General features: G+C 41.6%; 1 protein-coding gene across 1 annotated transcript in view; it reads right to left on the bottom strand.

Moving 5' to 3' along the window:
- The window catches only part of pkp1a (plakophilin 1a), a 58,722-nt gene that overhangs the window by 4,773 nt on the left and 39,174 nt on the right, over window positions 1-14,775 (bottom strand). The window contains exons 8-13 of the mRNA XM_078242327.1: window positions 13,423-13,593; window positions 9,906-10,082; window positions 9,003-9,156; window positions 8,064-8,250; window positions 5,324-5,408; window positions 1,644-1,768 (exon numbers count right to left, since the gene is read on the bottom strand). Of these exons, the coding sequence (XP_078098453.1) occupies window positions 1,667-1,768; window positions 5,324-5,408; window positions 8,064-8,250; window positions 9,003-9,156; window positions 9,906-10,082; window positions 13,423-13,593 (876 nt within the window). The 3' untranslated portion in view covers window positions 1,644-1,666. The remainder of the gene's footprint in view (window positions 1-1,643; window positions 1,769-5,323; window positions 5,409-8,063; window positions 8,251-9,002; window positions 9,157-9,905; window positions 10,083-13,422; window positions 13,594-14,775) is intronic.

Raw genomic sequence — 14,775 nt, 5'->3', positions numbered from 1 at the left:
CGGGGTGGGAGGGGTGGAATCCCACTCATTGACATTGACAGTCAGATTCAGCAACAGTTGAGAAAGAACTTAGCAATGCCCCTAGTTTAAAAGGATAAAATAAAGATTTGCATTTATATAACATTTTTGTTTAGTATCTGAAAGTGTTTTACAGCCCATTAAGTATTTTGAACTGTAGACACTGTTATAATGTAGGAAATGATTTGAATGATACTGATAGATCATTTAAAAAAATTGAATTATTAGCTAGTCACAACTCTTAGTTGGAGAAACAGTTATCCATCCGCAAAACATGTAATAGCTTTGAGGCTGGAATGTGAAATATTGACATACAAAGATGATCTTTGCTCAACTGCCCAGAAATCTGCCACTGATGTAGACGGGTTGACCCATCACCTCCATTGGTTTATATATTGAATGAAATATGTGCAAGAAGTAGGCATGACACTGGGCTGTTTCACAATAGTCTGGTGAATGCCCTGGTGAAAGACTACACTACAGACAAGGTAAACCTGCATTACAATTAGGTAATATGAATGGCCACAGAACCCATGGTGGCTGGAATAGATTGTTTCTGCAGTTGCCACAGAAGTGTGTTTCTATTCGTGCCTACTGTTTGATGTTTCAATAGGGATGGATGCCAAGGGGATTAAAGGTAAAACAGCTCAAAGAATGTGGTCAATAGTGTCCGATTATTTGAGTGCAGGCAGCCGGCTGCTCAGCTCCCACCATTGTAGCAGGTGTACGTGTGGTGGCAGGCAGGACACCACAAGGTTCAAGGGTTATACAGGCCACGATATTAGAAACCAAGTGAGATGAGAAGTAATTAACTCGCCAACCATGCTCAAAAGCTTGGAAAGATTTTTTGACAGACTCTCCTGAGGAACCAGGTCTCAGGATAAAAGGTGTTCTGTCACATCGGGAACAGAGTATCTGGAAAGCAAACTTGTAACGTTCCTTAAGCAGGTGGGCTCTTTAAATACGTATACAGGTCAGGTTATAGCACTGAACCTTGACTGCTATTTTAACTCTGCTCTGATGCGGGAAGCCACTTTCCTGCCAGACGGAGAGGGGGGGGGGGGGGGGGTGGGGGGGGGGGGGAATAAAAGCTTGGCTCAAAATCGGTGACAACCTGAAGTCACTGGGTGGGATTTTCTGGCCATTTGCTGGTGGCGGAGGGTGCGGACAACAAGAAACTCCGTTGGCAACAGCAGGATTGGAATATCCCACCACTGGTCAATGGTGGGCAGCCTCCCAAAACACACTGAGGGGTGACACGGAAAATTCTGCCCAATTTGGGATTGAGATTTCACCCTAATTGTAACAATGAAAATCACGGGTTTACCTTAACTCAGGTCAAGCTATTCAGGCTTTGACAAAGAACAAGACCCTAATAAAATATAAAAGCAAAATACTGCTGATGCTGGAATCTGAAACAAAAACAGAAAATGTTGGAAAATCTCAGCAGGTTTGACAGCGTCTGTGGAGAGAGAATGGGGCCAATGTTTCAAGTCTGGATGACCCTTCGTCAAATAAAATATACTTCATCAAAATAAAACATATTCAATTTGCATCTGTACCAAATCACATTCTGAAATCCAATTAAAGATCAGTGACATTCAAGGATTTATTTTTCCAGTTACCTTAGGAGCACTGAACATTTCCATTAAAATAATTTTTTGCTTAGGAACCTTCCAGAATGCTGTTGAGTTAATTTGACAGCAGCCGTGGTCAAATCATTTACAAAGTCCTTCTTGCCAAATCCTTCCTGTTAAAACACAAAAATATATTGTCACATTATTGTCTTGATTAGAAATCTTGATTTTTCACAACTGTCAATCAAAATTCAAAAGCTTTTCGCTGCCTCAGAAAACAAAACCGAATTTTTAATTCTTTATCATTTAAAAAAAAATCAATCATTAACTTTGCACAGAGATCTCCACCTGCAACCTCCTCTGTGGCTGGGATTCTTCGTGCCGCTGCAGTGAATGGCATTTTGGCTGAGCGCCAAATTCTCCATTGTCGCTTGCAGTAGGGTGGCCATGGAGGAGATCAAAGAATCCGACCCCATGTCTGACTCTGTGCATTCACAATAAAGATGCACAGTACTGTAAATCTATGATTTTTAAGCTGTGTGTGTGTAGAAATCAAATTCTTATTTCCTTTACTCAAAAATGCAGACTCATGCTGTATGTCAGAACACAGTAAAACTTGTGTCATTAATTGTTATAGTTTATAAACATCCTTCATCATGGTGGCACAGTGGTTAGCACTGTTGCCCCACAGCGCTGGGGACCGGGGTTCAATTCCGGCCTTGGGTGACTGCCTGTGAGGAGTTTGCACGTTCTCCCTTCTGCGTGGGTTTCCTCCAGGTGACCATAACTCATAGCAGCAGAATTAGGCCACTCGGCCCATTGGGTTTGCTCTGCATTCAATCATGGCTGATATTTTTCTCATCCCCATTCTCCTGCCTTTTCCCCATAATCCCTGATCCACTTATAAATCAAAACCTATCTATCTCTGTCTTAACAACACTCAATGACTTGGCCTCCACAGCATTCTGCGGCAGAGTTCCACAGATTCACCACTCTCTGGCTGAAGAAATTCCTCCTCGTCTCTGTTTAAATGATACATCCCCTTAGCCTGAGGTTGTGCTTCTTGGTTCTAGTTTTTCCTACTAGTGGAAACATCTTCTCCACGTCCACTCTCTCCAGGTCTCACAGTATCCTGCAAGTTTCAATAAGATCCCCCCTCATTCTTCTAAACTCCAACGAGTACAGACCCAGAGTCCTCAACCGTTCCTCATACGACAAGCTCTTCATTCCAGGGATCATTCTTGTGAACCTCCTCTGGACCCTTTCTAAGGCCAGCACATTCTTCCTTAGAGATGGGGCCCAAAACTGCTCACAATGCTCCAAATGGGGTCTGACCAGAGCCTTATACAGCTCAGAGGTACATCCTGCTCTTGTATTCTAGCCCTCTTGACATGAATGCTAACATTGCATTTACCTTCCCAACTGCTGACTGAACCTGCACGTTAACTTTGAGAGTCTTGAACAATGACTCCCAAGTCCCTTGGTGTTTCTGATTTCCTCAGCATTTTCCCATTTAGAAAATAATCTATGCCTCCATTCCTCCTTCCAAAGTGTATAACCTCACACTTTTCCACATTGTATTCCATCTGCCACTTCTTTGTCTACTCTCCTAACCTGCCCAAGTCCTTCTGCAGCCTCCCGGCTTCCTCAACACTACGTGTCCTTCTACATATCTTTGTATCATCTGCAAACTTAGCAACAGTGCCATCAGTTCCTTCTTCCAAATCGTTAATGCATATTGTGAAAAGTTGTGGTCCCAGCACCGACCCCTGAGGTACACCACGCGTCACCAGCTGCCATCCTGAAAAAGATCCCTTTATCCCCACTTTCTGTCTTCTGCCAGTCAGCCAATCCTCTATCCATGCCAGGATCTTACCCTTAACACCATGGGCACTAATTTAACAGTCTCCGATGCGGCACCTTGTCAAAGGCCTTCTGGAAATCTAAATAAATCACGTCCACTGGTTCTCCTTTATCTAACTTCCTTGTTACCTCCTCAAAGAACTCTAACAGATTTGTCAGACATGACCTCTCCTTGACGAAGCCATGCTGACTCAGTCCTATTTTATCATGCACTTCCAAGTATTCTGCGATCTCATCTTCAATAATGGACTCTAAAATCTTGGCAATGACCGAAGTCAGGCTAACCGGCCTATAATTTCCCGTCTGCTGCCTCCCTCCCTTCTTAAACAGCGGTGTTACATTAGCTACTTTCCAGTCCTCTGGGACCCTCCCTACCTCCAGTGATCCCTGAAAGACCACCACCAATGCCTCCACAATTTCCTCAACTATCTCTTTTAGAAACCTGGGGTGTCGTCCATCTGGTCCAGGTGATTTATCCACCTTCAGACCTTTCAATTTCCCCAGAACCTTCTCCTTAATGATGGCCACTGCACTCACCTGTGCCTTTGATTCTCCTGGAGCTCTGGCATCCCACTGGTGTCTTCCACCGTGAAGACTGATGCAAATTAACTATTCAGTTCCTCTGCCATTTCTTTGTTTCCTATTATTACTTCTCTAGCCTCATTTTCCAGTGGTCCAATGTCTATTTTTGCCTCTGTCTTACACTTTATATGTTGAAAAAAACTCTTCCTATCTTCTTTTATATTACTAGGTAGCTTACACTCATATTTCATCTTCTCCCCCCGCTTATTGCTCCGGTTTCTTCCCACACTCCAAAGATGTGCACGTTAGGTGGATTGGCCATGCTGAGTTGTCCCTTAGTGTCCAAAGATGAGAAGGTTAGGGGGATTAGCAGGGCAAATATTTGGGGTTATGGGGATAGGGCCTGGGTGGGAATATTGTCAGTGCAGGATCAATAGGCCGAATGTTAGGACTCTTATGATTCTAATTGCGTCTTCACATTAGACCCCAACTTCCAAGTGGCTAACTTCTGATTCCCAAAATGTCTGCAGCACCCACAAGACACGATTCAGGAGTGTAATAGTCTCCACTTGCACGTGTGTATTAGTAACAGTACTTAAAAAGCTAGGCAACATCCAGGTCAAACAATCCTCTTAATAAGCTCATTATCTACCACCTTACACAGCCTGCATCACTGGCACACTATGGCCGCAACATGTGCTACTTACAGAATATTCTGCAGCAATTTGGCCAGACTTTGAAAGTGTAGAAAACGGAGGGGAAAAAAAAGCAGCAATTCAGTGCCTTGTGGCTATTCCACTATTCAATTAAATCATGACTGACTCATAGCTGATCAAAGCTCAACTCTATTTACCGACCTTTGTTCTGTTTCTCTTGATCCAGAGTATTATCTTGACACACCTTCCAAACTCTCAACACTCACCAATTGGAAGGACAAGGGTAGCAAAAGAAACGGTCACTTCCAAGCTGCCCTCCAAGTCACAAATCACCTGGATTTGGATGTATTATGGTGGAATCAAGGTCCTGGACTTCTCTACCAACTAGCACTGAAGGAGCCCCTTCACAAGGGCTGAAGTAATAATAAGAAGCCAGGCCATATGTGACCAGGAATGTATAATAAATACTGGCCTTGATAACTAAAACTCACGTCCACTGAGAATGCACATAAAATGAAAATGCACCACAGACCTTTTTAGACTTTGGTAGGGTTTCCAGTCTCAGAAGTAGCCAAATGCACCATACATGTGTGATGCCAGCTGATATTTAAATCACATTTTCACACACTAACCGCTAATGGATAAAACAGAAATAAATCAGGCCATGTCTAAGAACCTGTTACATACCTTTTTAAAGAAGCTCTGCAAGTCTCTCTGTGCCCACAGTTCATACAGGAAAAGACAAGCAGCTTTGCCAGCAGAGGGATGAGCACTATAAAAATAAATAGATAATATTTACATACTTACACAATGCAATTTACATGCACATAATTTTGATCAAATATATCATACTAATATATAGGTATGGAACTTCTCGTAGTTTTTGAACAGGTATCAGTTTATTTGGGACAGAATAAGTTAGCGCAAAAGCTCAGAATTTTAAATACAAGAGAATTGTATACATCACCACCTTTACACTGGATGCTCCACAATCTTTTACACTACACAAATAGACTTCTGAAACAAAGCACTGCCTGCCCACTAAACTAGCAATTCCACCAATTTTCATACAATGTCTACAGTGCAATCCGGCCATCGAGTCTGCACCGACTCTCTGACAGAATATGTTACCCTAGCCCTCTCCACTGCCACCCCACACATTTACCATGGCTAATCGACACATCTTGGGACACTAAAGGGGAAATTTGGCATGGCCAAAAGCTGCATAGAAACAGGGTCACTTCCAAACTGTCCTCCAAGTCACAAATCTTAGAATCTTAGAAAGAATCTTAGAAACCCTACAGTACAGAAAGAGGCCATTCGGCCCATCGAGTCTGCACCGACCGCAATCCCACCCAGGCCCTACCCCCATATCCCTACATATTCACCCACTAATCCCTCTAACCTACGCATCCCAGAACACTAACGGCAATTTTTAGCATGGCCAATCAACCTAACCTGCACATCTTTGGACTGTGAGAGGAAACCGGAGCACCCAGAGGAAACCCACGCAGACACGAGGAGAATGTGCAAACTCCACACAGACAGTGACCCAAGCCGGGAATCGAACCCAGATCCCTGGAGCTGTGAAACAGCAGTGCTAACCACTGTGCTACCGTGCCGCCCTATCACCTAGATTTGGATGTATTATGGCGGAGTCAAGATCTTGGACATCTTTGGACTGTCAGAGGAAACCCACGCAGACAGGGAGAGAATGGGTAAACTCCATACAAACAGTCACCCGAAGCTAGAATTGAACCCGGATCCCTGGAGCTGAGGCAGCAACACTAACCCTGTGGCACCCTGTACACTTCAGTACCAAAAGCAGGTGAAAACAACCAAGTGAAGACCAACAGCATTAAATCTGTCAGTTGAATAATACTTTCCTGGCGATCCCACACTGCTGTGATGCTGGAAAATGAATGCCCTGTTCAGTTCACAAATCAATGACACTAACAATCTGGGATTATGTTCAGTGTATTTCCTAGCGGAAATGCCAGACTGAAAAAAAGAGTGCAAATTTACTTTGGAAAGAGGTCTGCTTACTTGGCTAACATAACCCAAGAAGTAGTTCTACATCCTCGAGGAACAGAGACAAACTGTTCACATTGTTTCTTTCCACCCATGATTTTTACAGCATTTGTGCCAAAGAAATTCTGGCAGGAAAATGTTTGACAAACGTGATACTCCGATTAAAAGTTCTAAAGGCTTCTCAGTTTTGTTTTGGAATTAACTGAGAAATACTGTTTCAAAGCAGGAAAAATATTTCTGCATAAATTTAGCACATTGGGGTCAGGACCCTGAGGTTGGGTGAATTTTCAGCTACCAACCACATGGTGTCAGATGCCCAATTGTTGACTAGCTGGTCAAACTAGTGGCCAATGAGTGCACTCAGGATCCAATTAAGAATGGTGGAAAACCAATAGGAATCCCTCCAACAACAGCACATTGGGAGCTCCCCATTTCAGTTAGAAACTGATGTAGATTTTTAAAATCTGTTCATGGCTGTGGTCATCACTGGCAGGGCCAGCATTTATTGTCCATTCCTAATTGCTCTTGAAGCGATTGGCTTGCTATGCCCCTGCGGAGGGACTGTCACCAATTTTTACAGATGCAATATAGAAAGCTTCCTTTTTGGATGTATCACAGTTCTGACCAAGACTGCAGGAAACGACAAAGTGTTGTGAATATGGCCCAGTCCATCATGCAAACCAGCCTCTCATCCATTCACTCCGTCTACACTTCCCGCTGTCTTGGACAAGCAGCCAGCATAATCAAGGACCCCACGCACCCGGGCATACTCTCTTCCCCCTTCTTCCGTTGGGAAAAAGATTTAAAAGTCTGATCACGTACCAACTGACTCAAGAACAGCTTCTTCCCTGCTGCCATCAGACTTTTGAATGGACCTACCTTATATTAAGCTGATCTTTTGCCACACCCTACCTCTGACTGTAACACTATATTCTGTACCCTCTCCTTTCCGTCTCCCCTATGTACTCTATGAACAGATGTTTTGTCTGTATATCGTGCAAGAAACAATACTTTTCACTGTATCCCAACACATGTAACAATAATAAATCAAATTAAAAGGAAGTTAAGAATCATCCACATTGGTGTCTAAATATCTATTACTGCATAGCAATATTTATTATTCAAAACAAATTTAAAACCAATCAACTGTATTTATCAAAATAAAGTCAAGTTAATTTCAGTTACCTCAAAACTATATTGTGAATAACAATGTATGAGTACATAACTGTACTCTAAGTATAGCTCTGTAACTCTAACATAACTGTAAGCTTCCTTACCTATTTTAATAGAGGCATTAACCCATTTATTGGTCCACACATGTTCGAATCGTAATGGGATGAAAATAAGTTAAAACAGTTTGTTTGCTAAATTAGCAAAAGTTTTTCTGATGAAATACCTGGATTTACTGAGGCTGATCAGATTTCTTAACATGGAGCCCTGTAGTATTGTTTTTGCCATGCTGGTATTACTTGGCATCAGATTTCGCATAATACTACAGGCCGAAGCGATGGTATCATCTGAAGTCATGGAGCTACTGCTTTCTCCAGGGAGAAGCCGTGCTAAATCTGGCAAGGTCTGAGATGCTGACAGAGGATTTAAGAATTGGTTAATTACTCAAACTTTACAGATACTACCAAAATCACAACTTTGGTTCTATCAACACTTGAATGGTGTCATACTCCCAATTAGGCTTGCCTGCTTGGAATCCACCACAGTCCTGACCTCCTCCTGCTGGCTTCAAAACTGCAGAGAGCGGCCATTAAGTGACCAATAATTGACTACTTGGGGGCCCACCCTCTGCAACATTTCTGACAGTTTGGGGATGGGAGATGCTAAGAAAGCCACCATTTAAAGGATTCTAAAAGACCCCACCCTGGCTGCAAAGCCACCATAAAATTCTGCGCCATGTTATTTTGTCAACATTTCAATTTTATTTTTTAATCAGCTATTATGTTCTCTTGATCACATTTTACATTGACATTTTCTCTTAGTGCCTCTTTTGCTTATTTTTAGGTGACTTATTTAGTACACAGGACAAATAATGCCAAGACTAAAGACAAATATGAGCGACAAGTCATAAACCTTTGATTAGGCAGCATAAAGACTTCTTGATTATTTATCATTGGACAGGAACAACACAGCTGAAATGATTAAAAACATCCTGGAGAACATTGATCTCATGCAAAATGGAAAATATTTCATAAAAATCACAATTTTCCCATCCATGGTAATAGGCAAGGCGGTTAGGAATTGTTCAGCCATCCAATATCAGGTTTGGTAGGCATATTCAACTGTATAACCGTTTGCGAAGGAGTGTCAAGAGAAAATGTCTCACCCAATTGTGGTTGGAGACTACTATGCCTCGACATGTTGTTCAGCAACGAAACTGCAGTTTTCTGTATCTCCAAGTTGCTTGAACTGAGAAGCTTTGTGACTTGAGGAAGCGCCCTTTCTTTATCTACTATTTTTGAACTCATCAGATATGACGACTTGTGAGAAAAAAGTCAAAGAAATTAAATGTTTCTGAAAACGAATAGGGTGCATATACCCTGTTAATCATAAGCCCATTTCCCACACTGATTAAAGTGGGTGAACTTTAACTCCAAGTTTAAAAGCTGATACGGAAATAGGAAATGTGCTTCATATTTCATTGCAAAGAAATAGAATAAAGTTCATCATTTTTGCATTCAATGGTTTGGCCGATTCTACTGAGTTGCATTTTGCACAGGATTGTTTTTCTTTATTCAATCATGGGACATGGGCATTGCTGGCTGGCCAGCATTTATTGCCCATCCCCAGTTGCCCGAGAGCAGTTGAGAGTCAACCACATTTCTTTGGCTCTGGAGTCATATGTAGGCCAGACCAGGCAAGGATGGCAGATTTCCTTCCCTAACGGATATTAGTGAACCAGATGGGTTTTTTCCATCACTCAACATGGTTTTCTGGTCATCAGTACATTCTTAATTACAGATATTTTTTATTTAATTCAAATTCCACCATCTGGTTGTGATAGGATTTGAACCCAGATCCCCAGAACATTAGTTAAGTTTCTGGGTTAATAGTCGCAATAATGCCACTAGGCCATCATTTTCTCTAGTAACAGTTGACAGAGAAAACACCCAGATTAGATGTGACTCCAAAAAATGAGCATTAGAGACACAATCCCTTTCATATGTTAAATAACAATGTTTTGCTACACCATATTAAAAAAAAAACCCTCTATTCAAAGTTTTTGTACCATTTTGTTGCTGGCCGTAAGGTTCTGCAGTGCTCCAGCACAAGCTTCCAGTGTAGCATCGGACTTGGATTTACCAAGAAGAGCGGTATACATTTTGATTGCATTTGAATGTGAAAGGTTGTTAACACCTTTGGGATTGTCATCCTCTGGAGGCAGGGGCATATTACATGAATCAGACTGCGGAAGGAAAAGGAAACACAAGTTACAGAAAGGCCAATATAAACATTTCAAAGGAACCCTTTCCAGTTTTGGCAGGAGCGGCATGCCAATGGTTATGAATGGCTGGCTGATTTTCAGTTCCATTGGAAGAAAAATCAGATGCACAACAGGAAGCAAATCCAAATTGCAAGTTAACCACCAACTCCAAAAGTGAAAATTGCCCATCTCCTTTCTGTTTGAGATAGCAGTAATCAATATTTCTACTAAAATATAGTTCGCGTTGGAATTGGATTCAAGCCTACCAATAACAAAAATGCTGCATGAAACTAAATTTTAATTAATCTTGAAGCATTGGTTTTGAGTGAAAGATGTCAACAAAAAGTAAACTCCATAAATTGTATTATACCATATAACAGTGGTTCCCAACTGTGTGCCCACACGAAGAAGCCCCCCACACTGCCAAAGTGTTCCATGAAAAAAAGTATTCAAAATGATTCAGAATTCATGTAATTAAACTAAAACTAACTTTCATCTACAGCTCTGTGGTTGGCATTGCTGAGACCCAATGAATCTCAGGCCTCCTGCGCATACACCAGCTGGATAAGAGCCACCATGCACAGTTTAGATTTCTTATGTTGGTCAAGCCCATACGCATGACCAACAGGCCTTGGAGCTAAAGACAAAGGCCCCTGTGCCTGCACAAAAAGCAAAGACTCAAAACCCTGGGAGAAGCCAGAGAGATAGGAAGAGGTTTAAAAAGGCGAGGGGACAGGGTGAAGTGAAAAAAAATTCCAATAAGGGGAGAAGGCAGATAATTTTTTTTAGATAATAGGTGCACCATGACATATAAAAAGGTTGGGAACCATTGCCATACAGTACTGGCAGGCACTAACCTGAATGTCTTATAGTAAAATTCTTACATAGCACTACATTACTGTCAACATTTCCCATTGTGACTTGTATCCACATTAGTAATAGAAACTTTGAAGACATACTATTCTGTAGTTAAAGATGCCTGACGGAGAAGGTGTTGCAGCTTCACCACTGGCAGGAGGGTGCAATTACAACGTGACCGTTTAAATAGGTAGCTTCTCTTATAGGTAATTTATAATGGGATTACAGTACAGAAAGAGGTCATTTGGCCCATCGAGTCTGCACCGACCACAATCCCACCCAGGCCCTACCCCCATATCCCTACATATTTACCCACTAATCCCTCCAACCTACGCATCTCAGGACACTAAGGGCAATTTTTTAGCATGGCCAATCAACCTAACCCACACATTTTTGGACTGTGGGAGGAAACCGGAGCACCCGGAGGAAACCCACGCGGACACAAGGAGAATGTGCAAACTCCACACAGACAGTGTGGATCTACCTGCCCCTCTAACCAAGATCAACCGAATAACACCACTTGGTGTAATACTAAGGGGTGGCACGGTAGCACAGTGGTTAGCACTGCTGCTTCACAGTGCCCGGGACCCGGGTTCGATTCCTGGCTTGGGTCACTGTCTGTGTGGAGTTTGCGTGTTCTCCCCGTGTCTGCGTGGTTTTCCTCCGGGTGCTCCAGTTTCCTCCCACATTCTGAAAGATGAGCTGGTACCAATGCACCTAGCATTGACCTGAACGGGCGCCGGACCGTGGTGACTCAGGGAATTTCACAGAACTTCATTGCAGTGTTAATGTAAGCCTTGTGATTAATAAATAAACTTTACTTTAATACCATGGCAAATCAACAAGTTTTGTCTCAAGTTTTCACTTTCCATATTTCCATGCTAAAACAAATTTTGCTGCAATATCAAGAGCACAAAAGGTTAGGAATTTCTTTCAAAAATGTCAAATTAATTCATTAAAGCTTCGGCCGGTTGAGTGACAGCAGTATAAAGTGTGAACATAGATTATTTAAGGCATTTTGAAATTTCAATTAGGTTCTGTTCCTTACTTCAATTATGAAGACAGCAATTGTTGGTTTCCAATGGGATAGTTCACTCAAAAATCAACATGCAATCTGAAAAAAGGGACTGAACTCCCCTGCATACGCTGAATTGAACTCAAATAAAAACTGGAAATGCTGGAAAAACTCAGCAGGTCAGGCAGAATCTGAGAGAGAGAAAACAGAGCTACACTTTGACTCCAATACGACTCTTCTTCAGAAGAAACCTGCCAGGCTGCTGCTTGGCTATGGCCTCTCGTGCCACTGTTTCAATGCTGCTGCCAGTGGGATGAGCCCTTTCCTCAATTGGCCCACTGGCTTCCGGGCTTTCAAATGCCAACCCACCCACTAACATAACTGTGATGGCTCTGGGGTGGGCAAATAGTGGCAGGCAGGCCACTCACTCGATTTAAGATGCTTTCCTGCCTTCAAGCCCATCATCCAGCCCTATGGCTCCAGATTCAATTTTCTGTGGTACATATCTGACGTACTTAACTTTTGTGCTGCATATTGCCAGTGAGAGTGACATGACCCGCAGTGCGAGAAAAATTTGAACAGCTTATTTCACTGCTCTGTGCTATGAACTTTCTAGCAAATAAATGGAAGTGCACTTCATAGTGCTTCTATATACTATGTAGTCACAGTCATTTCTTCCTGTCAGCAATGAAAAGAGGGCAGTTAAAAATAAAACCTCACCTTAACAGCAGGTACTTTTGTCAGGAACTCACCTTTTAATGAGATACTCTAAATCCAAGCAACTCCTGTTTTGATGGAGCTACATGTGGGTTATTCTTCCAAACTGTAGAAGTGCCACTGGGACAATACCCATTTGTTATTGAATAATGCATACCAGCTTCCCTTCACATTTTAACAATGGCATGGACAATATTTTAATGTTTGCTGTTGCGCAAGTTAGACATGTATCTTCTTGAGCATAGAGGATTCGGGATGATCTAACTGCAGTGTTTAAAACAATTGAAGAATTTGATAGTTAATTATTTCCTCTTGTGGAGGAGTCCAGATAAATTTAAAAATTAGTGAGTTATACTATCTGATGTTGATGTTATGAAATTTTTTCTTACACAAAGAATAGTGGAGATCTCGAGCTTTCCTCCTCAAAAATGTTGAGGGTAGGTCAATTAAAATTTTCAAAAATTGGATAGAGTATTTGAGTCATAGAACTAAGGGGCCAGCCAACTCCTGGTCTTGTCTGCCTAGTATTCAGAGGAAACTTGTTTTAAAAAAAACTCACTCATTCAGTGCATTAATTTTGCTAAGTTTTTCTTAGCAAAACCTTAGTGATATTAAAAAAAAAATGGAAAACCAGACTTACAGCTTAAAGGCCTGAAAACAGATCAGAATTTGTTGAAATATTGTAAAAATAACACTAACAGCATCTTCAAGAATAGATATATGTATGTTTACCTCATCAAACTGGTCAGTTCCAGGGCTGAAACAGCCTACCGAGGACTTCTTTGTTGCTCTATTTCGGTTCTGCACATTTCCATTCTCAGTTATGTGGCTGAATGCAGTTGGCACTTCGGAATCCAAGTGATACGAGAGGTTGTGTAGGATACAGACACAGTTTTCAACAGACTGGCAGGAAAAAAAGATGGTGTCACAAGAGTTAAACAGCAGAAAACACTAATTTAATGTTTATGCTGGCAAAGTTATTAATATAAGCTTTTATTACAAAATTAACTAATTTGATTTATTATTGTCATATGTATTGGTATATGGTGAAAAGTATTGTTTCTTGCGTGCTATACAGACAAAGCATACCATTCATACAGTACATAGGGGAGAAGGAAAGGAGGTCCAGAATGTAGTGTTACAGTCATTGCTAGGGTGTAGAAAAAGATCTACTTAATATATGGTAGGGCCTTTCAAAAGTCTGATGACAGCAGGGAAGAAGCTGTTTTTGAGTCGGTTAGTACGTGATCTCAGATTTTTGTATCTTTTTCCTGACGGAAGAAGCTGGAAGGGTGTATGTCCAAAGTGCATGGGGTCCTTGATAATGCTGACTGCTTTTCAAAGGCAGCGGGAAGTGCAGATAGAGTCAATAGATGGGAGGCTGGTTTACATGATGGACTGGGCTGCATTCACAACCCTTTGTTTTTTTTGTGGTCTTGGTCTGAGCAGGAGCCATACCAAGCTGTGATACATCATAAACTACCACAAAAGGTAGCTAAAATTATCAATTTGTATCTGAATATAAAGTATATTGTTGAAGTCCTCAAATTGTAGGGCACCTGGGATTATTAATTTTACTAATTGGAAGATAAAGTATTTGAAAATCAGCTCAAGGACCAAACCCTTATTTTAATCGTAAAGTGAGGTATATTCATTGCATTGACAAAGAAAATCTGCTCTACATAAAAGCAAATTACTGCGGTTGCTGGCACCTGAAACCAAAAAAGAGAAAATGCTGGAAAATCTCAGCAGCCCTGGCAGCATCTGTAAGGAGAGAAAAGAGCTGATGTTTCGAGTCCAGATGACCCTTTGTCAAAGCTAAAATGCATAGAAAGTGGGAGATATTTATACTGTAGGGTGAAGGAATGAAAGATGAGTCATAGCCACAAAAACAAGGGGAAAGGCTAAGAGGTGCTCATGGCAGTCCATAGAGAGAATTGAGGGTGTGAATGGCCAAACGGCAGAGAAGCTAAAATCAGAGTAAATCTGCTCTACAAGTTTTGAAGCTTGAAGGATAATATTGAGATTTTCAAAATTACAAAAGTGCTCAATGAAGTAAACACAAAGAAGCTACTTCCTTTGGTA

The sequence above is a fragment of the Mustelus asterias genome, chromosome 25, assembly GCF_964213995.1.
Source record: "Mustelus asterias chromosome 25, sMusAst1.hap1.1, whole genome shotgun sequence".
NCBI classification, from domain to species: domain Eukaryota; kingdom Metazoa; phylum Chordata; class Chondrichthyes; order Carcharhiniformes; family Triakidae; genus Mustelus; species Mustelus asterias.
This window is presented reverse-complemented; position numbering and strand designations above follow the sequence as displayed.